Source organism: Capsella rubella, unplaced genomic scaffold (assembly GCF_000375325.1).
Source record: "Capsella rubella cultivar Monte Gargano unplaced genomic scaffold, Caprub1_0 scaffold_4, whole genome shotgun sequence".
Classification (NCBI taxonomy): Eukaryota; Viridiplantae; Streptophyta; class Magnoliopsida; order Brassicales; family Brassicaceae; genus Capsella; species Capsella rubella.
Window position 1 is genome coordinate 11,491,513 of NW_006238920.1, and position 23,287 is coordinate 11,514,799.

The window sequence follows — 23,287 nt, forward strand, 5'->3', positions numbered from 1 at the left end:
TGATCAGCACTTATATCCGACTTAATTAATTATAATCATACTTGTATCAATAACCAAAACTATGTTAAGATATTCATTGATATCGAATTCAAAACTAATTGCTACACACTCTTATGTTATACTATAAAACCCCTCTTGTTACAAATGCGGAATTCACAACAAACAAAACAAGGCATCTGCGTGCTTATAATAATATACATTACAAAGGTTCTTGTGAAAAAGGGGACTTCACCTTGTATGTATGGTTACCGTATGTATCAAAGTTGATAGAACTTGACATAAAAGAAGACTTTAGAAAGAAACTGAACATAAAAAAAGGGCTAGTTAGATTCGGAGCTCGATCGACTTAAGTACTCTAATGTTGATGTATACGTACGTCATCTGTTCTATAATTAAGGATGCTTTATACTGTACTCTATGAATTTCTCCATTGATATAAATATAAAGTATTTGTATTACTACCCAAAATTACACTTGTTTATATGAAATTATGGAGCGAAGTAGCAATCAGCTTTCTGAAAGCATGGATCCATGTTTCCTGATATATCCTCGATCCTTTTCAACTTTAACAAGTGAACCTTTCTATGGTGATAACGACGGTCTGACTCTAAACACTCGTGTTTAGGGAATCATCATTTCAGTCTCTCAATCACTCTCCATTAAACTATACTATATTTTTTTTCTTTTTGTCATTTTAGTATTTTTTTGTTGTTAATGTCACTACTTCAGGTATGTTCAAAACTAAAGGTATATAAATCGCAGGCATTGAAAAAATAAATGATTTCTGTTGTAAACCTTTAAACATACAACAAAGTAAAACCTGTATTTCTTTATAACTGTTTGTGGTGTAATTATATGTACTTTTAGACTAGCAATATTTTTTGAAGAATTAGGAAAACTACATGAACAAAAAGTTGGACAAACATCAAAAATATGTATTATTAGTTTATTACAATGATTTTTCTTTTTCTTTTTATTATAAATGTAGATGTTATATATAGTTACCACTTATCATATATTTAAGTTTACCACATCAGAATTTTATAGGAGACATTTGCATTACAATCCGAACATATGTGAGTCGGATCTTAAAAAACATCAAAACATAAGTTTTTTTTTTTTTGTTAAAAGATAACATCAAAACATAAGTTGAATCTTAAAAAATCACTTTCTAGTCATATTCAATTTTATTGGATACGAAAAGAGCACTGGAAATTTATGAGATCTCACATTAGAACACAGAAGAAGCAATACACAAAAGAAAACTAAGTTTTTTATTATCTAGTTCTCTCAGTCTCACTCTAGCTCTTATTTCCTTCTTATCCTTCTTCATGTTCAATATCCCCTAAACATCTGAGCCCGTTCTTGATCATCCCTCGCCGCCATTCTTGAAGCTGTCAACGTACAGAATCCGACGTCATTAACACTATACTGTTTCTGCTTCTGCTGCTGTGATTGCTTGCAATGCAAGATAGCTCCCTGGATAGAATTCTCAATCTCAGAACTCGAACTCGTACTTCTCTTCAAAAACTGCAACGGACGAAACCCTAAGCTATTCGATGATTTGTTGTTCGAACACTTTGCAGGTTGTCGTCTCATAGAAACCGAAAACGATCTTCTATGGCTTCCCGAAACAGAACCACTGCTCTGTTTTTTAGGTCTCTCTGTTTTGGTTTGTCCAAAAGGCTTCACTCGTGAGTATCTCAAAACCGAAGATTCGTCAGCAACTCTGGCAGCGGAAGATGCGCATGATGACTCATCAGAACAACTAGTTTTACCAAAGAACGATCTTAGATAAGCTCTCGAAGCTTTTATCTTCGTTCCAAGACTTGATTGTTTGATCAATCTCAGTTTCCTGGTCCAAGATTTCTTCTTCTCATCATCATCATCCTCCTCCTCCTCCTCCTGCTCAACTGAATCTGAATAGTTAAGGAAATAGTCTTCAGGGTTAAGCTCTTTACTCACGTGACAAGACTCTGCCGGAGAGACAGTGCAGGACTCGAACGGAGTGTTGCTTGTCACCGGAGTTGGAAGCGTCCCCGTGGCTAAAGGTGTGCTGTAGAATTCGTCGTCGAAAGTGTAATCTTCTAGAAGCTTCTGGACCATTTGGAGACGAGGAGGAAGGTGAAGAGGGAGAAGCTTGCCTTTGTAGAAGAGTTCGTCGGCGGGAGAAGTGGTTGTGTCTATCTCAAGAGCACAAAGATGAGACATTTGGAACTCGAACTCTCGAGGGTTGTTGTTCAAAGTTTTGCGTACAAGGTTTGTGAAAGAAGTTACTTCCATGTCGATGTAATCCTCTTCTACATCACTGTCGCATCGATCTAGATTAAACGCCATTTGTTTTATGTTTCTTTTGCGGTATGCTTCAGTGATTAGAGAGATAAGTTGAGATATAATAGTCGAAGAGGTTTGCTTATATATAAGTAAAAGAGAGAGAGGACAGAGAGAGTTAGTGTTAGGTTTCTGATTTGGTAAAGAGGGTACAACTTTGGACCGTATGTTTTCTATTTTTACTTGATTATATATGATTAAATCACAATTAGCAATTAAATAATATACATGATGTATAGTAATAGTTCGAGTGGAGTACCATATATTCCGAAATGGTTTCTTGGCTGGACCATACTTCAAATATTTTCTTAGAAAAGATTAGCAAAGTACCCGGGTTTTTGCCAATATATCCTACTATTTTTTTTTTCTTTATACTACTATATAATTTTCTTGTTGAAGATTGATTTGATTGGCTCTAGAAAGTTAATGGGTTCACCATCGTCAGCAATGGTAATTAGTACTTCAAAATTTTATGAAAGAACGAATAGAGAGACAAAGTTTTATAATAAAAACAAAAAAGTATCCAAATACAATACCAAAAGCATTGCTTTAATTTATAATCTATCTTATAATTATGTTACTTATTGTGTTTCTACAAATGTTTTGTATTTGTTTTAATCAGGACAGGGACGACGATGAGAGACAGTAATCTTTATAGGAAGCCCACGTGTAAGATATCTTTTCTGTCTCATTGGTTTACTCGAGCCAATAAGAACAGCATAAACACTAATCATGTATGATGAACAATATGATTATGTCGTGACCCGTATATGAATAGGAATACTACTATTTGTTAATACAAAGAAAACTTAAATTTAAAGACATGTTCGATTTCTTCCTTTTGGCTTCAAATCGTGTAATTTGTTTAGTGTTTTGGCAGGATTCACACATCTTATAGTACTTTACGATGCTCCAGACAACATATTACTAGATTCCAGGGTTTAGTTTCTCTACCTTTTTTAAGTTATTATCTCCATGATTGTAGTGTTTTATCTTATAATCCCACAAGTTAAATAGTTATTTTTTGTCTGACCAAAAACAAAATGTAAAAATTTTTGAAATCAGAAAATATATACACACCCTGTGACTGTGATGACAACAATGGAAAAAAACAAAAAAAATGGAGTTTAATATCGTTTAAGGGGCGCTAGGGTCTAGAGATAGTCATTAAACCGGAAATTAAATTAAACTAAAGATTATTAACCCGGTTTGATCGGTTTCCCTGACATTAATTGGAATTGCCGGTTTCACGATTTGTGAGTAAAATTGGTTTATCTATCTATCTCGCTTGACAAAGACGCCGGCGACGATGATGACGTCGTTTTGGCCGGCCGTTGGGACTTGGGAGTGTCCATGCCGACCACTTACGTTGCGGGTATACTTCATTCGTATTTGACAATTCTGTATCTTTGATCTGTCTTTGCTCATTTCTACTATGAATGGGAGTTAGTGGACGAAATCAATAATAGCATAAATTTGAGCTTTTGGTTGTGATTAGTTTACTTTGTTATGACAAATTGTTACTTTGGAGCTCTTGATCTCGATTTTGGTTAAAAAAGTTTCGATTATTTTGTTTGTAATAGACAATTGCAGGTTTTATTATATGATTAGATTCTAGTTGTTGAGTTTCTGGAGATTTTTATACGTGACTGTAGACTCAAAAACTCAAATCAAGACTTAGATTTCATATAAATAGGCTGACACATATTTGATATTTCACATCCATTTTTTTCAAGTGATGAAGATATTAACCAAATTCTGTAACTGAGAACTTTAGTTTCTTACACATCCTAGTGAGATACAAGATGAAGAAGACAAAGAAGAAGAGCCACTAAGTATTGGTGTTCCATGGAACAGGTCTGAGAGATAGTTCTCCAAGTTATCTGGCTTAAACCTCACCAGCATCTCTATGTTTCTCTCCTGGCTCAATGTTGGTAAGTACTTGCTATAAAACTCTCTGTATTCCGGTACAAGTTTCTTTGCTATGGAAACCTTTAGCTCGTCCCTCAGTTTTGCATCTGGTATGACACATGATGATTGTTTCATATAAGCTTCTTCGAATGCCGCGTGAAATCTCTTGAAATGTGTTTTGGCCTCCTCTGGTGATAGTGTTGTGTTGGATTTCTCTGGTAAAGAGATGTAGACATTGGCCCACGCTACCATTTCGTAGTTTGCAGCATAGCTTCTGAGTTTTGCTTCGTGCTTTGTGAGCCAATCTTCTCCTAGGAGGTTCCTGAGGTGAGTTGAACGAACTGTATCAACCACAAACTGAGTGTTGTTCACGAGGAAGAGGTAAGAGAGAGAAACATCCTTGTAATTCTCTGCTTTGATGTCTAGTTTGCATAGGAAAACCAGGATGAGCCATGCTAGATGGACCGATACTGTGTAGTTGTTGTCTTGTTCATCTTCCAAGATTGGAGCTGTGAAATAAGATTCTAGCATACGGGTGTTTCTCTTAAGCGGATACTCTGCAAGGATCTCAGACAACACACGGCTGTATTCAGAAAGTGATGATATGAAACTCATGGTTGATCGAGTCAGCTTGTGAATCCCTCCTCCTGCAGTAAGTGCTTTCGAAGAATCCTTCTGTAATGTCGACTCAAATTCCGTGAGACTTGTGTGGATTGATTCCTTGAGTTTCTTCAGCGATGAGAGCACCAGAGTTTTGACAGCAGCTACTGAATCAAAATGGAATATCAGTTCTATGTCTGGCCTAAGGTCAGAGATTGCTGCATAGAGGTCCATCAGCCTGAAGATCCTCTCCGGTGATGACTTTGTCTCCTTTTTGGCAACGAGTTCTGGGAACTTGAAAAGATTGATTCCTGCTTCGTTCGCTATCTCGTAAAAGCAAGACTCTCTTATTGTGCTTGAAGCAGAGAAGACGTGATCACAGAGAAGTTTCTCTCCGCGAAAGAGTGTTATGACTCCAATCTTTGCAGCTTTGATCCAGTTCTTGATCATAGGCTCGAGCACGCTCCAGTCTGTTCTGTTAAACCGCGAGATCTTACACTTTTCGATCCCAAGTAAGTGTAGCCCTTCATCTACAATTGACTTTCTGATCAACTTATAGCTCTTTATGCATTCTTTACCATATCCACAGCTGATCATGGTCTCTGCTATGACCTTGAGGTCTGACATCACAAGTGCTGCAGCTTTTTCGACCTTTGTGATCGATTCACCAGCCTTCTTCAGCTCATCTTCATCATCATCATCATCATCATCATCATCGTCAGATTGCATAACATCTTCAAATTCTGAATTGCTTGAAAGTGAAGATTGACAAGAGACAGACTCAGGATCAAGTTGGTCACGGTTCGAAGACAGTATCTGGAAGAACTCTTTTTCGAGCCTGGCCATACCGATCTGCATCAGGTGCTGTGCCAGCACTAGCTTGGCAGATTGAGAGTGCTGAGAGATAAGAAAGTGCATGGCTCTGCGTAAGTCACGGATGCATTTGATGAATTCTTTGGCCTCTTTTCTGCTGTGACTAAACAGAGAGATGATCTTTGTGTAGGACGGTGAGTTTGGATCCCATTTCTTGATGATTGATTCTGCGGCCTCCACGGTTTCCTCCATCATGGACTGAGAAAAAGTCTGATTTAAAGGAGAAGCCGGGAGAGAAGTGAATGAAGAAAGAGAGGAAAGGAGAGATAGAGGAGAAGATGAAGAGAAAGTAACAGACTTTGCTTTTTTGGCCATTGATGACTAGTCACTACTCTTCTTTCTGATTATGTATCAATTGCTCAATGGAGTCACTTGTGACTTGTACTGTCTTGATTTGTCTCTGTAAGGTACATATAACATATATATAAAGAGATGGTTCTCAATGTGTGAGTTAAACCAATGACCAATACAAACCTTTGACTGGCTTTCTCTATTCTTGCAAGTTTTAAAAACTCAATATAACTAATGTTTCATCTAGTTTCATACTGGTGTAATAGTTGACCAAATACATTAGTTTTGTTCTGTTTTGTTTTTTAATCATTATATTCTCAATACTTGAAGTTTCACAATGTCTTTGGACAGAAGAGTATATATATTACAGTGCCTTTGAGTCTTTGACTTGGCCAAAATTTTCGAAATTTCGATGGTTTATTAAGTATAATAAGGATGATGTAGATTGATTGACGGTTAATGTCTTGTTAAGATAATAATATTGGAGTTTGGTGACAAAGTCCACTTTAAGTTTGAGGTTAGCACGATGAGACGTTCCCAATGGTTTGTTTTCAGTTTTCACACTTTGTCTATTCATTTGAGTTTTCGTTTTAGTTTCAATTCAAATCAAACCAAGTCAAGTAGTACTGGTATTTCTTCCACGGTATCTATGTCTAAACAAACGAACTCATTCCTCAGCCTTTTGTGGACGTGCGACTAATTTTTAGAATGAACACATGCTTTGACAAAGGTATCTTCTTTCAAGTGCACCACAAATAAGGCATATGAGCCAAATCCAAGTGACCAACCGTTTGTACTTGCACTTAGTTTGGTTATGAAGTGTGGTCGTTGCTATACGTAGATAATAGCTTATTTGCTGCTCTTGATTTGCCAAGTCAGCGTTGATGCAGAACTTGCTTACATCTTATCTATGCAACAATTGACTTTGGTAAGCAAATATCATTTTCTATCAATATGAACTCGTGGCTGCAATATATTTGTATACTAATGCATGTCTATTTATCATTTTCAAACCTTGTCACCATGTTATTACTCATCATATATATAATATCAGAGATAGTGCGTATCTTTGATTTGTTTGGTCAAACCATAGGTTAATAGTCTTATATTGTGATAAATATCGTTACCTTTGGTTTCAAATAATATTCTCAAATTGATTTATTCTAGTTGTAGTTTCCTATTCATTCTAGGTTCTCAAATTGTCCTTATCAAATCACAAAGTCAACTTACTCAAAATTTCTCTTTAACTTTCCCAAATAACTTATAAAAAAAATAAAATTCAAACTGACTTTTTTTTTTACTATAAAGTACAAACACAATTACTTTGAACAAAACTACGATATTGTCTGACATTTGCGCAAGTTATATAATATCGCCGTCCCCTACCTCTTCATCTTGGTTGGTCTAACCAAATGATTGTGACAACAAATGACTTAATACATGATTACATATTTTTGTGCACTAATATTCAAAACTCGGAATTTTCTACCTATTCATTCTCTAATAGTGTGTGACTATGTGTAGGTGTTTCATGGGTCAGTTTATCTTGCAAATCACCACGGCACCTTTGCTTATTTTTTTCGTTTACTGCTATATTTTTTCGGGTCAAACATACACACCTTAAAAGTTGTCCACTGGTTGAGTTATGTACTAAAAGTGTAGACTTAGTAACTAGAAAGAGTTATATAGCAGCACAATCATGAATTCAGTAATCACACTAATCTTGATTCACCACCGCACAATCATGAATTCACTAATCCTGATTCAGCAATCTTTGTTGTAACTTTAAATTCAGTTAGCCACGATAATTTGACTAATTTGGAAACAGCAAGTGCTTTGTTTCCATCTGAATTGAGTTGTTGTAAGAAGAGGATCAAAGAGAGATCAGTAGAGAGACAGTAATTAACTGCTAATTCTCAACCGAGTAATATAAAAGATGATGTGAACCCGATCATATAACAATAATACTGCTTATGTAAATCAAATATTTCATTAAGATGAGCTTTCAAAATCTTTAACAGGGAACGAAAATAAGCAAAAACTCACACAAGAGCTAGAATTCAAAACACACAAAAATTGATGTAATTAGGATATAACGATCTTACACCTTGATAGCATACTTTCTTATTGGAAAGTACATTTCTTTCTTCTTCTCTCTTTCAGTCTTCAGTGATGCCTGTTACAAAGCAGCCAGCAGCAATTCATTCAGTACACCATTTGCTAGCGCAATTCTCTGATGTCACTTTGAAATCTACTAAACACAATACACTACCTGATGCTTGGTGAGTCTTCTCCTGATAGCTCTAGTCTTCTTGGGACGAAGATCAAGAGGCAAAAGCTTCTTGTTCTTGTACGCCTCTCTCAAAGCAGACTTTTGTTTCTGTGAGATCACTGTCAATACCTGAGCAATGGACTTCCTGACCACCTTACTGAATCAACACAAAACAGAACCCATTTGAGATCAATGGGATTCAAAATCATACAGTAAGAAACTAAATCAAGTTAGCTACTTTTTCTTTACATAGACTGAACAATAGCTCTGTTTATCAATATAGGACAATGATATGAACTAGTATACAACTAGCCAACTAGGCTAGTAACAATAGACAAAAGTGATTTAGAGCTAGGCACGCAATGATACTCCTAAACCTGATTAAAACTGATTACCACATATGATTTAGAGCCACTAAATAAAGAACAATGCAACATTTGCTAACACAAAGAGTATATAGTAAGAGAGGTGGAAACACATACATCTTGGAGAGCTTGTTGGGAGCACCTCCAGTGACCTTAGCAACGCGAAGAAGAGCAAGCTCAGCCTTAAATTCCTTCAACTGAGTCGAAAGATCAGCTTTTGATTTCTCCCTCAGCTCATGAACCTTGATTCTCGCTGTTCAGATTCCCATTTCACAGCACAGAATCAAATCTCATAACCAAAACGTATGATATTATATGTTACGGTGGACAAAAGTTTCAGAATTTGGCTTACCCATTGCGTCTTGGTGTTCTCTGGCCTTGTGCGCCTACTCTGTTGGCTGGTATAAAAGATTAGAAACCCTAGAAAACCAAACGAAGAAGAAGATGACGGCGAAGACTTAACAATCGGATTTTTTAGGTTATATTTAGTGGGCCGAGTTTGATACCATGGGCCGAAGCTCATAAGACGAAACCATATTTTCCAAATTATCCAAAAACAACACTTGCTTAAGAGTAATAGTGTGAAAAGGAGTTTTGATTGAAGACGTAATCGTAATTAACAATGTGATAGAAAAGTGTAATAATTATGAGTAGCGTGCGTGATGGTCAATTACATATAATAAATAGGACGATACGTACATTAGTCGACAAGTTGACACAAAGACATAAATGCATGTTTATCCATCCCCAAGCTTAAAAGAAGATTCAAAGACTTGTCTACTTGTGATGGCTTGCCAATTTCACAATGACTCATTCGGAGAATTTGCCTTTTAGTCAAATGAAAAAAAGAAACCAAGCCGGTCAAGCACCAACGGCTGAAGCATTCTCACTGATTACAAAAAGTGAAATCTTGGACTCGTTCAAAGCTTCTTCTGGTAACGTCATCTACAACGCAATAATATAAAATATCCAACCAAGACGCAGCGTTTAACATGGTTTCCCCTGTTTTGGGGGGGGTCGCTTTTCTTCTTTTGATTCTTCTCTTTCCAGCTCCTATAAATCAGACAACAACTAAGTCTTTCTTTCTCACACAGCATTAAGTCCTTTTATAAACAAGAATAATATCTTATTTTTGCATAAACACATAACAAAAACAGAGGATCAATCATGGTTCTGTATGAAGAGGTTAGTGTCTTTATATACGTTTCCAAGCTCACGTAGAGCTCTATTAGGTCTAATGCAAGTATTATGTGTTTGCAGAATTTTGTAATGAACTCACGAGGCTTGAAGTTGTTCACTTGTGTATGGAAACCAGAGAAAGAAGAACCAAAGGCCTTGCTCTTCCTCTGCCATGGTTATGCTATGGAGTCTAGCATCACCATGAACAGTCCAGCCGCGAGGCTAGCCAAGGCCGGTTTTGCCGTCTATGGAATGGACTATGAAGGACACGGGAAATCCGGGGGACTAAATGGTTACATCAGTGACTTTGATCATCTCGTTGATGATGTCTCTAATCATTACTCTACAATTTGTGGTATGTTTTATATAAAGAAAAGCCATAAATGTGTTTTTAGATTCTTTTCATTACTTTACTAAAAGAAATATTGTTATAAACAATTTGTAGAGAAGGAAGAGAACAAGGGGAAGATGAGGTATCTACTTGGAGAATCCATGGGAGGAGCTGTTGTGTTGCTCTTAGCCAGAAAGAAGCCTGACTTTTGGGACGGTGCTGTTTTGGTCGCACCCATGTGTAAGGTTAGTGGTTTCTTTTTGCAGTTTATTGTTTTTTTTAGTTATCCTTACTCTTGCATTATTAACATCATAGTGAATGATTAATTTTTGTGTTTAGAGGGTATGCCTCAATATTATTGGTATAGTTTTCATACAATTTTCAATGATGTTGTAAGAATTAGATAAAAAGTCTCAATCGAAAACGGAATAATATATATAGGAGTAGTTGTGAATTGAAAATAATCCCAAAAAAAGCCAATAATTTTCTCTACTTTTAAATTAGTGATAAATGCCCGTAGATAATATACTACAGAAAAATGTTTCAATCACTCTTCATCAGTCCCTACTAGTTTCTATTTAGACACCAGTATTACTTGTTGTTACAAGCAAATATTAGTGTATACCACTAATTAGAAAAAGTAATAGTCTGCATCGTTTGTTTTTTGTCCTCTGACTAAATACAGTGAATGTTGTTGTTATGTACAGTTAGCAGATGAGATAAAGCCACATCCAGTAGTGATCTCAATTCTTATCAAGCTTGCCAAGTTTATTCCGACGTGGAAAATAGTTCCAGGAAACGATATTATTGACATTGCAGTTAAAGAACCACACATCAGAGATCAGGTGATTAATTTGTAATCTAACAAGACAGCCAAATTTTTACTTATATTAACAAACTTCATTATTAATCATATATACTATATGAATGTAACAGGTGAGGGAGAACAAGTATTGCTATAAAGGCCGGCCTCGCCTCAATACCGCCTACCAACTCTTGTTGGTTAGCTTGGATCTAGAGAAGAATCTTGATCAGGTTTCCAATTTTAAGATATACTTTATTTCGGATATGTATATTTGATTACAATGGAGGATAACATGCAGTTTAGGAAACTTGATAATTAATGAGTTATAGCCGTGGCGTTTTGAACTTTATATAGGTATCAATTCCTTTTATTGTTCTTCACGGAGAAGATGACAAAGTGACGGACAAAAGCGTGAGCAAAATGCTATACGAAGTGGCTTCAAGCTCGGACAAGACCTTCAAGCTGTACCCAAACATGTGGCATGCTTTGCTATACGGGGAAACTCCTGAAAATTCAGAAATCGTGTTTGGTGATATCATAAATTGGCTGGAGGATAGAACCATCAGTTCGGCCGGAGGGATAGAGAGTCAGCTAAAACATAAGCATGATGGATTCTTGACGCATAAATAAGTGAACGATATACATTATGTAAGTGAACGATATACATTATGTAGCAAATATGGTTTATGCACTTTTTTTTTTTTCGTCATGGTTTATGTACTTATGTAGTCTTTTATACATACGAAGTTACTTGTTGAATTTTAACCACAAAAAGAAGAAAGTTACATGTTGAATACGTTGTGAAATATTTTTTATATTTACCGAAAATCTCTGAATAAACTATAGCATAACACCTCGTTAACGACCCTCAGAATCCACACATAATTTGTAGATAGCATCAGATTCAAGAAAAAGAAAAAAAATTCAATAAATGTAGTGAAAGTCGACGCCGTAGTTCTGAAACTACATCCAATATCCACATTTAGAAAAATTAAAACTATAACAACAATATAATATACGTCACAAGATTTTTTCTCTGAGATAAATTGGCATAAGAATTAAGATTAGTCAGGACCATTTCTGTCACCATCACCGACTATTACAATTTTGAAATTTTAAAGAACCCACTAACCAATTAAAATATTTACCATACTTGGCTAAAAAAAAAAAAAAGTAGATCGAGAGCTTGTTGGAAGAAAAATAAATAAGTTTAATCCACTAATATTCTACGAAATTATGTCAATATACTAGTATTTACCATTTAAGAAATTATGAAAGTTAAATTTTACCATTTCTTTCATCATTATGACTATTTTAAGTTGTAATTTCGAAATTTAAAAGAACCACTAACCAGTTGACCATTTTAAATATGAAGGTATGCAACGACTATTTTCTAACTATATACCTCAAAAGTCAAAATAATGTGATTGATCACATTAACACATCCTATATTAATTTTTGCTCTTTCTGGGTGGTGTCCAAAAGGTTTTTAAGAGTTGGGAATTTATTAAGAGTTTACGAAAGCTGGAGGTCTCTTCAGTAATTATATAGAGAGTTTAAGGAGTGAAAGGGAATATAAAAGGAAAGCAAATCCACGAAGTTGTCAACGTTGTCAGGGTCAGACGACCAAGCAGAGATTTACATTAATGTCTTCCATATACTTTCTCAACTCTCCAAGAATACAAGGACAAACAAACAAAGAGTACATTCATATTAATCTCTTCTGACGTGATGGTTAGTTGATTAACGACCTCTTTAAATCTTTGATCAGTTTGGATCTAAAAGTGTACATTTGTTCTTGCTTAATTACTTCTTATCATTGATTGGTTTTGGTGTGCAGGCGAGTGAAACAGAGGACATCAAGTATGAAGAGGTGTGTGTGTGCATTGAGATTATCACATAGAAAGGTCTGGTGACTGATTGATGCATATTTGTATATATATTAATGTGCAGAGTTTCATAAAGAACACTCGAGGATTGAAGTTGTTCACGTGCGGATGGCTACCTACAAACAAAGAGCCAAGGGCTTTAGTTTTCCTCTGCCACGGATACGGCATGGAATGTAGCATCACCATGAATAGTTAAGATCAACCCACTTCATAAAATTCTGTGAATTAATATCTTATTATATTTATATGTTTTCATTTTGATGTATTATAGGATGACTAATATAATACACCCTAATATGATACAAGATCCAAATGTTCTTAGTTAACACCAAAAACTGAAAAAATTATTAACGTTTGAGATGAATATGATCGGATTAGGTACTGCGAGGAGGATTGTGAAGGCAGGATATGCGGTTTATGGAATGGATTATGAAGGACATGGCAAATCTGATGGGCTTAGAGCTTATATCCCAAACTTTGACCACCTCGTTGATGATGTCTCAACTCATTACACAACTATTTGCGGTATTGCAATTGTTTACTTTTGGATAATAAAAGTCAACTTATTGATTGATATTTTTGTGTGACAATAAAGGTTTTTAATTAAAAAAAAATCTACATAAATTGGGGAATCATTGTGAAATTTTCAAGGTCGAACGTGCAAAGATGGAAACAACTGATAAAATGAATAGCGTTGAAATATTTTTTCTTTATTTATTTTGACATTATCAAATCAATTAAAGAACGAGATATATAAAAAAAAAAAAAAATTAAAGAACGATATTGGTAATAGTAGTTTTCTTTGGAATGTAAAATTGAAACAGAGAGGGAAGAGAACAAATGGAAGATGAGGTTTATGTTAGGAGAGTCAATGGGAGGAGCAGTGGTTTTGTTGCTAAACAGGAAGAAACCTGACTTTTGGGATGGAGCTCTCTTGGTCGCTCCAATGTGTAAGGTAATACGACATATAGTTGTAGATTGATGTAAACTACATTGTAAATGCATATATATATAAATGAAACACTTGTTTTGTCTCTAAGGATACGGCCGTATGAGTGTGGTTTATATATAAAAATTTGTCACAGATCGCAGAAGAAATGAAGCCAAGTCCTTTTCTTATTTCAATATTAACAAAGCTTGTCTCGGTTATACCTAAATGGAAAATCATTCCTAGCCAAGATATCATCGACATTTCATATAAAGAGCCAGAAATAAGAAAACAGGTATGTTTCTACATATATATATATATATATATATATATATATATAGTAATCAAAATAATTAGTATATACATCAGCCTAGTGAGAAACTTATTTTGATTTAACTTTTGTATGAGAGTACTTAAGGTTAGAGAAAACCCTTTATGTTACAAAGGAAGACCACGCTTGAAAACTGGGTATGAGCTCTTAAGGATCAGCAACGACTTGGAGAAGAGACTTCAAGAGGTATGTATATAAATCATACATACATATTCGAGATCCCGTTAGTGCATGCATTGATATTCAGATTGGACTTAAAGAGTAATTAATGTAGTGGTTATAAAATTCTAACGTCAGTCTCTAAAAACCATCCGAGAGAAATTGTTAGTATAGCATAAGTTAAGAGTTATAACTTACAACTACGTAACTAATGAATATAAATATAATGATTATAGTTTTCATTGCCGTTTATGGTATTACACGGAGATGATGATAAAGTAACGGATAAAGCAGTGAGCCAAGAACTATACAAGGTTGCATTGAGCTCTGACAAGACCTTAAAGTTGTACCCTGGGATGTGGCACGGTTTGACCATTGGCGAAACCCAAGAGAACATCGAAATTGTCTTTGCTGACATTATCGGATGGTTGGAAATAAGAAGTGATTATGGAAATGATAGGTTTGAGTCGGAGCTTAAACATAATAACGATGGTTTTATTATCAAGGAATAGTCGTTTTACTTGATACATTGTTTATAACAGATAAAACTTGTTGTAATGAAAATTCTGGTGTTTTGCATTTTGATTTCAGTGCTACTATTGTGAATTTTATATAATTTCATGTTTTAAGCTTCAATAACAGTATTATGAATAAGATCAAGCTAGATAGATGTTTTAAAAAAAAAAACTAACTTACATTAGATTATCTAGTCATACAAAATAGATATTAATTATGTCCAAACTATATGATAAAAGTTAAATTCTAGATATTATTCAGCAACATACAATATATACAGATATTATCCAAGATATCTCCTAATTTATTATTATTTTTTTTTTTTGGTAAAAGGGTAAATTAAGTTGAGTTTCTTCTTGTAGTGGAGATATTAAAGTTTCTTTCATATGCACACAACGTTTAGTCATATGACAATATTAAAGAACAACTTAGCCATATTTGATGTACGTGATCATCATCTTCTTCTTGGATTGATCAAAGTAGTTGCATACAGTGACAATTTGATAATTTATTAGAAAGATAAATGCTTACAGTAGACAGTTGTTTTCTTTCGTAACAAAAAAAAAAAAGTGGAGATCTTTAAGAATATATCGACAGGACATATACATAAGCATTTGATATTAAAAACGATTACGTGTTGTTCTGCTTAAAAGCCGGCATGTTGAACGTGTTTTGGAGAGAGTAATATCTGAATTGGAAAAACCGAACACAATTTTTTCATTCTTTTTTTTAAATTTTTATCTTACGGTCGTCGCATAGGATCTCGATCACCAATTATATATATATTAAAAAAACCAAACGTCTCATTCGTCAAAGGCTGCTGAATGATTTCATTTACTAATGCCAATGAGGAAAGATATGCACACGCGGATTATATATGTTACGTGGGATCCCAAAAACAATAAAAATAAAATTATTAAAGCATGTGAACTAAAAAATATGATGAAATTTAAACACTTAAAATATTTGTGAATGTGGATTTGAGATCACAAATTTAACAAGAAAACGAATAATGAAAGTGTATCTAGTTTGTTATGCAATTTTTGGTCAACGATGGAGTAGAACTTAGTTTTTTACATCTTTAGGTTAGAGTTGAAATTGTAAAAAAAGTAGTAATAGAAATTGTAGATTTGACTTTTTAGATCTTTCATATTGATTGTTATTTATCATTAATATATAAGAAGCAAATTATAGTTGACAAATCTTAATGTATTAAAAAGATAATGTTACATGTAGTTACTTGCCAAAAAGATTGATAAAAACTTAAGGGGGTGTTAATGAAAAATTAAGACTTAAGAAGACATATTTTAGATATTTCAAAAATTAAGGTTACTATTTATGTTCGTTTGGAAAGTTGAGGGGCTTTTTCAAAAAAAAAAAAAAGTTGAGGGGCTGCTTTTGAAGCGTCGGGAAACTTGGTTTGCCACTTGTCTAGAGAGAAAGAATATTTTATCTCTTTTTTGGAAAAATCAATAATAAAAAATAAAATAAACGTGTTACTGTGTTTGGGGGTGCGAAGAAAAAGAAAGGAATCCTTTTAAATACTGAAAACGGCGTCGCATTATTGAATCGTCCTCTTCCCTCAAAAAATCTACCCACCAATATAAAACAGAGCCGTACAACTATCCTCGAGTCATCTCTTATCGCGTCTCCATCCAACAAAAACCAAAAGAGAAACGAGAGAGAGAGAGAGATTCACAGACTAATCTCTTCTTTAAAAAATGGTTAGAGTCACGTTACTCTCTTTGGTTTCTATCTCTTTCAGACCACATCTGAAAATGTTGTTTTAGTTCTATTGTTCTTCTTGTAATGAATCCCCTTTTTTTTTTGGTATTCAGGCGAGTCAAACTGATGACACCATGTACGAAGAGGTTTGTGTTCTGATATATATACAGACAGAGGAATCTGTTTTTTCTTTTTTGTGATGGTTATATATTTATAAACTTTTATGTGTTATAATACAGAGTTTAATCAAGAACACTCGAGGAATGAAACTGTTCACGTGCAAATGGGTACCAGCAAATCAAGAACCAAAGGCTTTGGTCTTTATCTGCCATGGATATGCTATGGAATGCAGCATCACCATGAACAGTTGAGATTAGTTTAATTCGAATATAGTTTTTCTTTGGAGATTGAAGCGTACGTTGTTGTAATAATGATTGAAATGAACATGGTTGGATTAGGTACTGCGAGGAGGCTTGTGAAAGCAGGATTTGCGGTTTATGGAATAGATTATGAAGGACATGGCAAATCTGATGGGCTTAGTGCTTATGTCCCAAACTTTGACCATCTTGTTGATGATGTCTCGACTCACTACACAAGCATTTGCGGTAATGTTGACTTTTTTTTTTTCTTTTTCTTTGTTTCTGTGTGGGTGTTAACTGTAAAGTCATACTTATCTTTTGATAACACTTTCTTAATCATCACTTACAAAATATTAAATCAAATAAGGAATTATTCAGTAAATCTTATCAAGACTTTTTTATTTTCTTGTTTTTGTTTGTATAGTTCTATCGTCATGATGTTATTTTGGAATGAAGCAACATATATTACCCATACTTTTGTAATAGTTGATCAAAAAGTTTGGTCTAATGTTTTTTTCTATATTTTTGTGTGGTTGGAATAATTTAGAGAGAGAAGAGAACAAAGGGAAGATGAGGTTCTTGTTAGGAGAATCAATGGGAGGGGCAGTGCTTTTGTTGTTACACAGAAAGAAGCCTGAATTTTGGGATGGGGCCATCTTGGCTGCTCCAATGTGTAAGGTATGTAATTCATTCTCTCATGTTTTATCTTTACATTTGCCTAATTATGTTTTACTATTGGAGTTATTGATATCATTATTCCATCAATATGTGGCTTTTTCATTTGAAAAGTTGGATTTGTTGAATTTTGCCACCTTGGTTAAATATGTTTAAAAGATTAGTTAAGAGTATAATAACTAAAACAGTATTGATTAGGTGTGATGTAACACTTTTGGCCACCCAATTCAAGATCAATAAACATATATTCGAAATGCCAAATTGTTGGTTTGTCCGTTTTCGAAACGAGGTCATTATGATGTGAAAGATGTTGAATTATTAATATCTGCAAATGGTTAGATAATTATTGAGGGAACGGAGACTTTTATTTTATTGACAAATCTTTGGTCAATAAAATAATTTCTTTAATTATTTAAGACTTTCCACTAAGTTCGTGGAGTAATCATTCAATTACAAAGAAAATTGATATAAATTACCCTACGTACCAAAGGCACATTATAGGCCAAAGATTTTGATGTACATATGAATAAAACCATCATATCTACTATTTTTTTTTTTCACGTTACAGATTGCTGAAGAAATGAAACCAAGCCCTTTGGTAATTTCGATATTGACAAAACTTAGCGGAGTGATACCTACTTGGAAGATTATTCCTGGCCAAGATATAATTGAGATCGCTTTCAAGCAGCCAGAAATCAGGAAACAGGTTTGTACATTCTATTCTACATCTAGCATATATAGTAATTCGTATGTTTAATTCGTATGTTTAAACTAAAGGCAATGTGAAAATAATTGAAGGTTAGAGAAAATCGTTACTGCTACAAAGGACGTCCACGTTTGATGACTGCTTATGAGCTTTTGAGGGTTAGCACCGACCTCGAGAAGAGACTCAATGAGGTACTTCTTTATACTTCAGTTTGACCAAGTACTTGTAAACATATGATTAATAGCATGTAATGGGTATAGGTATCTTTACCGTTCATGGTTTTGCATGGAGAAGATGATAAAGTCACGGATAAAGCGGTGAGTGGAGAATTGTATCAGGTTGCTTCTAGTTGGGACAAGACTTTCAAGTTGTACCCTGGGATGTGGCATGGCTTACTCTATGGGGAAACACCAGAGAATATCGATATTGTCTTTGCTGACATTATTGGTTGGTTGGACAAGAGAGCTTCTGAAGGGAAGGGAGGGTTTGAATCCGAGCAACGTAGAAATGATGGGGCCTCTTCGAAAGAGTAGTACTAGTAGGGATCTTTATCAGTTATGTATCAATGACACAATCGAATAAAAGATTCTGTTTGTTTGTTAAATTCTTTCTTTTCTTGAATTCTATTTCTGTTAATTAGATAAGTAAGCTTTTGTTAACTCAGACTTAATAATAAACAAGTGAAAGAAATGTGAAAATTATGGTTATACTTATACAGAAATGTGAAAATTATGGTTACACTTATACATACATGTGCCTGATACATAAACGAAAAGATGGAAATGAAAATATATTGAATATCGTAAAATTGATTATATTATACTTATCGGAGAAAAACATCTTACAGTTCACTATTTCCTTTTTGTTATCTTTCTATGCACTTATACAATTACCAAACCAAATGTATATGGTAGTATATAACAGTCAACCATTGATCTGACCAAATCAACAATTTATAAAGAGAGTAATGATAGAAGTACCAAATCATTAGTAGCTAACTCAAATAAGCATATAGAGGTTCAGCTGAAACACAACTAAAGCAAAGTAATAACAACTCCACTCCATTCTCATCAAATTAACCAACCTCGCCAATGCATCTTTATATAAACTCATTACTAAATTCCATCGAAAAACATCACACAAACCAAAAAACAAACCAAAGAAAACTTGAGAATCTAGACCAAAAACTAAAATGGCCAGAGCTCATCAGATTACCATCATTATCCTCCTGATATCCTTCAATCTCCTCACATTCATCAACTCCGCTAGACTTCTTGATGAGATCCAACCTCAGTTGATCCCTACAGGCCAAATCCCTGCTGTGGCTCCAACCGAAGCTGTGGAGGATGATGGCACCGATGACAACAACCTTGGACCTGCAACATCAACCACAGCTGCATCAGCAATTACAGTCCCAGCCGGTCCAGCAGGTGTGACAGCGGGTGGACCCGAACCGTTACTAGAGTTCTTTATGCACGACGTGCTAGGCGGGTCTCACCCCTCGGCTCGTGTGGTTACTGGAATAGTAGCTCAAACCGAAGTGAACGGTATACCATTCTCAAAAGCCAGCAACAGCATTTTCCCGGTTGACAATGGAGTCCCACTGGTAAACTCAAACAACATCAACAGTGTCATTAACCCAAACACAGCTCCACTTCTCACCGGACTTAGTGGTGCTCAAACCTCCACAGTAATTCAAAACACAAACGGAAATTCTAACGATGCCCTTGACGCCAACAGTCTCCCTTTTGTAACCGCCGGGAACCTCCCTCCTGGTGCTGCCCTCCAACATCTCATGTTCGGAACCATAACTGTGGTGGACGATGAGCTAACCGAAAGCCACGAGCTTGGCTCAGCTGTTATAGGGAGAGCTCAAGGCTTTTACTTGGCCAGTTCCTTGGACGGCACAAGCCAGACTCTATCTCTGACGGTATTGCTACATGGAGAGCATGATCACCATGACACTTTAGATGACGCCATTAGTTTCTTTGGTGTTCACCGGACCGCCTCTCATGCCTCCCAGATTGCAGTTATTGGCGGGACCGGGAAGTTCGAGCACGCAAAAGGGTATGCCATAGTGGAGACTCTGCATAACCAGAACAACCAGCATATCACTGATGGTCAAGACACCATCCTCCATTTCAGTATATACCTCACCTACAAAGCTTGAAGAGAAAATGAGACTTAAACAAGAAATGATTGCTTTTGTATATGTTCTTCCTCACTAGCTTCTGCTTGTGGCCTTTTTTTCTTTGTTGTGCAAATCTTAAATCCAATGAAATTTTATTAAAATGAGACTGTTTCAATCAAATTCCTGTTTCATTCACACAAAAAAACTTGTTGAAACACTTTCAAAAATGGGTACAAGTCACAATAAGCTTTTGAAGCAATGTGACTGAATTGCTAAGAGGCCAATCCTAGACCTGAAAAAAGAAACTATTTGTATACACAACTTCCTCAAATGCTATACATCTCCCTTTGATGATGCAAGCCAAATGCAACTACCACTCTGTTTTCTATTCTTAATAAATTGCAGAGAATGCAATGTAAAACGAAAAAGAATGAAAAGAATCACTCTACACCCTACATGAAGCTGACAACAACCTCAGCCAACAACTCGTCCACTAACATAGTTTCTAATTCACAAACCACCGACTCATCATCTGCTTCAAGTTCTAACCACTCATCAATGTCTATGACTGGCACTTTGGCCAATGATTCTTTCTTGGCTCGCTTCTCTTGCCTAGCAAGTACTTTCCAGAGTTCTTGTTTCAGTGCACGTGTGCTTAGTGCAGTGCCAAGCCGCCTAGAAACGAGTTTCTTCCATGTTGGTGTAGCTGAAAAAGATTCTAGAATCTCTACCAGACCTGACTTGACTCTGTCAAACAAAATCCTTCTTTCAGACCTCTTCCAAGATGTCTCTGTGTAATACTTCTTCTCGAGTTTCTCAAAGATCTTGGGGCTGATGGCTAAATCCCGTTTTTCAGGAACCCAATTCTTGTTCCCTTGTACAGCTTCAGTCAAGATATCATCAATGTAAGAGTCCCTGCTTTGTTGGGTATCCAAGAACCCAACTTGTTCAATGTCTTTGCTTTCTTTGATTTCAGAACCATGGACAGACTCCTCATCGCTCGATACTTCCATCCCACTACCATCTGAATAACTCTCAGATTCAGATTTCAGGGTCTCGAGCTGTCTCTCTAGACCTAATGAGATATAAGAAAAATAAAAGATTTATTACAGTTTAGCACATTCCAGCAAAAAATATTTACAGCTACAAAACTTTTTCCTTACTTGAAGAATCGAGATATGGAAGTTCGTCACAGTCGTCTAAGATATCTTCGGAAAACATTGGCTCCAGAACAGAAACAGGACTAGGTTGATGAGCTTCTTCTGAGTTCGTTTGACATTCAGGAGATGGATTGGAGCAATCATCGTTTTTATCCTGCAGTTCAGTAAAACATTAATATATGCATACACACAAAAAAGGACTTTGACGACTCTTATAAGAAAATTTATAAAGTTACCTTGCTGATGAAACCTGAAGAAGATAACTCTCTGAACTTCACATCTGCTGCAACTTTGTCCCTAGATGTACTAACCATCAAACTGGATTTAACTTCTCTCACAACTCTCTCCTTCTTCTGACCAAATGTAGTACCATCACAACGCTTAGTCATTTCCTTGGATTTCTTCTCAAGTAAGAAGTCTTTCCCTTTCTTCCTATATCCCAAATTACAACCACTACTGAAACCAAGAGGAGTAAAATATCTCCGAGAGTTCTCTTTCTTCTCCATTTTGGGTTTCAGAGGATCAACATTTGTATGATTCTGCTGTTGATGTCTCAGCTTCGACTTCAAGTTTTGCTGATCATATCTCCTAGCAAATTTCCTGTGAGGAGGCTTGGCTTGTGCATCAATTACACCTTTAGAAGCCAACAAATTGGGTTTCTGGAGATAAACTCGACAGAGTTCCTTCGTCGGAATCACTCTGAAACAAGAATCTGAGTTTTGGATAAACCCTTTTGGTTGTTGGTTCTGTCTCTCAACAACTCTCAGCTTTTCTTGATGCAGAGGTTGAAACAGTCCATTATAACGCATAGATCTCTCAATCACGGAGGAGGATCTAATCTCCTTAAACTCCATTTCTCTTTAAGACCTCCTCACACAAGAACGAATCTTATGAAAATGAACTCTTCAGGAATCAACATAAAAACCCAGAATAGAAACCAAAGTAATCTGCAGAAAGATGATAGCTTTTCAAACACTAATCAAAGAAGAAACAATTCAAGCTCAATTCCACGAATAACAAAATCCAGAACAACCCAGAAAAAGGAAACCCAAAGAAGAAGAAAAACAGAGAGAGATAAAAATCGAACCTTTTTATATCAGTAAAAAGATGTTCAAAGATTCGCCGATCCCAAATCTGCGAAAAGAACCTTTAATGGATGAATAGATTCTTTTGACATACAACATGAAATTTTGTAGGTGAACAAGATTTGAGGATTGAAGATAGAAACAAAAACAAACCTTGAAGGGTCACAATCACAAATCACTTGTTCAAAATGTTCAAGAGAAACGAAATCGATTTCTTTACACAAATCACTTGTTCAAAATGGTCAATTTGTTTACACAACGCAATCTTTGGCAATTTAATAAAACAAAAAAATTTCTGTTTATTTAATAATCTGATAGACTCCAATAATTTTGGCATGGGGCTGTTATATAATACGAATTTACAAATATACATGCAAAGAAAATGAAAACGACGTCCGTTTATTTAAAATTTTCCCTCGTCAAACTTCAAACTTTCAAAACAAAATTATAATCTCTTCAAAGTCAAATGCAAATTACACATTAATTAATTACTTTTTGTAGTTATTTACATACAGTGTAAGGCAATCTTATAAACTTATAATCTATTTGTTAATGATGGAATTGAAGAATATAACTACAAAATTTATTAATGAAAGATACTACAAGACAGACACAAACAGCACACAACAACACAACTACTACATATCACTACTTTTTTTTTTTTT

General features: G+C 35.2%; 8 protein-coding genes across 8 annotated transcripts; 4 read left to right on the top strand and 4 right to left on the bottom strand.

Moving 5' to 3' along the window:
* Window positions 1–1,209: 1,209 nt before the first annotated feature.
* Window positions 1,210–2,363, bottom strand: LOC17888609 (probable membrane-associated kinase regulator 4). The gene has a single exon (XM_006296038.2). It carries the CDS (start codon window positions 2,335–2,337, stop codon window positions 1,336–1,338), a length of 1,002 nt encoding a protein of 333 aa, XP_006296100.1. The 5' UTR covers window positions 2,338–2,363; the 3' UTR covers window positions 1,210–1,335.
* A 1,629-nt stretch (window positions 2,364–3,992) lies between these two features.
* On the bottom strand, window positions 3,993–6,190 carry LOC111831140 (exocyst complex component EXO70H1). The gene has a single exon (XM_023784796.1). The coding sequence runs from the start codon at window positions 6,028–6,030 to the stop codon at window positions 4,105–4,107; it is 1,926 nt and encodes a 641-aa protein (XP_023640564.1). The 5' UTR covers window positions 6,031–6,190; the 3' UTR covers window positions 3,993–4,104.
* A 1,772-nt stretch (window positions 6,191–7,962) lies between these two features.
* On the bottom strand, window positions 7,963–9,111 carry LOC17888935 (60S ribosomal protein L35-2). Its single transcript, XM_006295179.2, has 4 exons — window positions 8,996–9,111; window positions 8,761–8,896; window positions 8,279–8,435; window positions 7,963–8,182 (listed from the first exon to the last, which is right to left on the bottom strand). Exons 1-4 carry the CDS (start codon window positions 8,997–8,999, stop codon window positions 8,108–8,110), a joined length of 372 nt encoding a protein of 123 aa, XP_006295241.1. The 5' UTR covers window positions 9,000–9,111; the 3' UTR covers window positions 7,963–8,107.
* A 528-nt stretch (window positions 9,112–9,639) lies between these two features.
* Window positions 9,640–11,754, top strand: LOC17890417 (caffeoylshikimate esterase). The gene is made up of 6 exons (XM_023784330.1): window positions 9,640–9,828; window positions 9,904–10,177; window positions 10,268–10,398; window positions 10,861–10,998; window positions 11,090–11,188; window positions 11,313–11,754. The coding sequence occupies exons 1-6, from the start codon at window positions 9,811–9,813 to the stop codon at window positions 11,586–11,588; spliced, it is 936 nt and encodes a 311-aa protein (XP_023640098.1). The 5' UTR covers window positions 9,640–9,810; the 3' UTR covers window positions 11,589–11,754.
* An 841-nt stretch (window positions 11,755–12,595) lies between these two features.
* Window positions 12,596–14,861, top strand: LOC17889650 (caffeoylshikimate esterase). The gene is made up of 8 exons (XM_006294567.2): window positions 12,596–12,692; window positions 12,799–12,831; window positions 12,912–13,038; window positions 13,226–13,372; window positions 13,672–13,802; window positions 13,933–14,070; window positions 14,194–14,292; window positions 14,502–14,861. The coding sequence occupies exons 1-8, from the start codon at window positions 12,690–12,692 to the stop codon at window positions 14,775–14,777; spliced, it is 954 nt and encodes a 317-aa protein (XP_006294629.1). The 5' UTR covers window positions 12,596–12,689; the 3' UTR covers window positions 14,778–14,861.
* A 1,528-nt stretch (window positions 14,862–16,389) lies between these two features.
* On the top strand, window positions 16,390–18,944 carry LOC17889339 (caffeoylshikimate esterase). Its single transcript, XM_006294568.2, has 8 exons — window positions 16,390–16,505; window positions 16,620–16,652; window positions 16,746–16,872; window positions 16,965–17,111; window positions 17,413–17,543; window positions 18,109–18,246; window positions 18,339–18,437; window positions 18,507–18,944. The coding sequence occupies exons 1-8, from the start codon at window positions 16,503–16,505 to the stop codon at window positions 18,777–18,779; spliced, it is 951 nt and encodes a 316-aa protein (XP_006294630.1). The 5' UTR covers window positions 16,390–16,502; the 3' UTR covers window positions 18,780–18,944.
* Window positions 18,945–19,352: 408 nt separating this feature from the next.
* Window positions 19,353–20,596, top strand: LOC17889340 (dirigent protein 9). The gene has a single exon (XM_006296323.2). It carries the CDS (start codon window positions 19,439–19,441, stop codon window positions 20,414–20,416), a length of 978 nt encoding a protein of 325 aa, XP_006296385.1. The 5' UTR covers window positions 19,353–19,438; the 3' UTR covers window positions 20,417–20,596.
* LOC17888001 lies at window positions 20,547–23,255 on the bottom strand. Its single transcript, XM_006294106.2, has 5 exons — window positions 22,776–23,255; window positions 22,625–22,671; window positions 21,774–22,484; window positions 21,541–21,691; window positions 20,547–21,452 (listed from the first exon to the last, which is right to left on the bottom strand). The coding sequence occupies exons 3-5, from the start codon at window positions 22,389–22,391 to the stop codon at window positions 20,830–20,832; spliced, it is 1,392 nt and encodes a 463-aa protein (XP_006294168.1). The 5' UTR covers window positions 22,392–22,484; window positions 22,625–22,671; window positions 22,776–23,255; the 3' UTR covers window positions 20,547–20,829.
* Window positions 23,256–23,287: the final 32 nt, after the last annotated feature.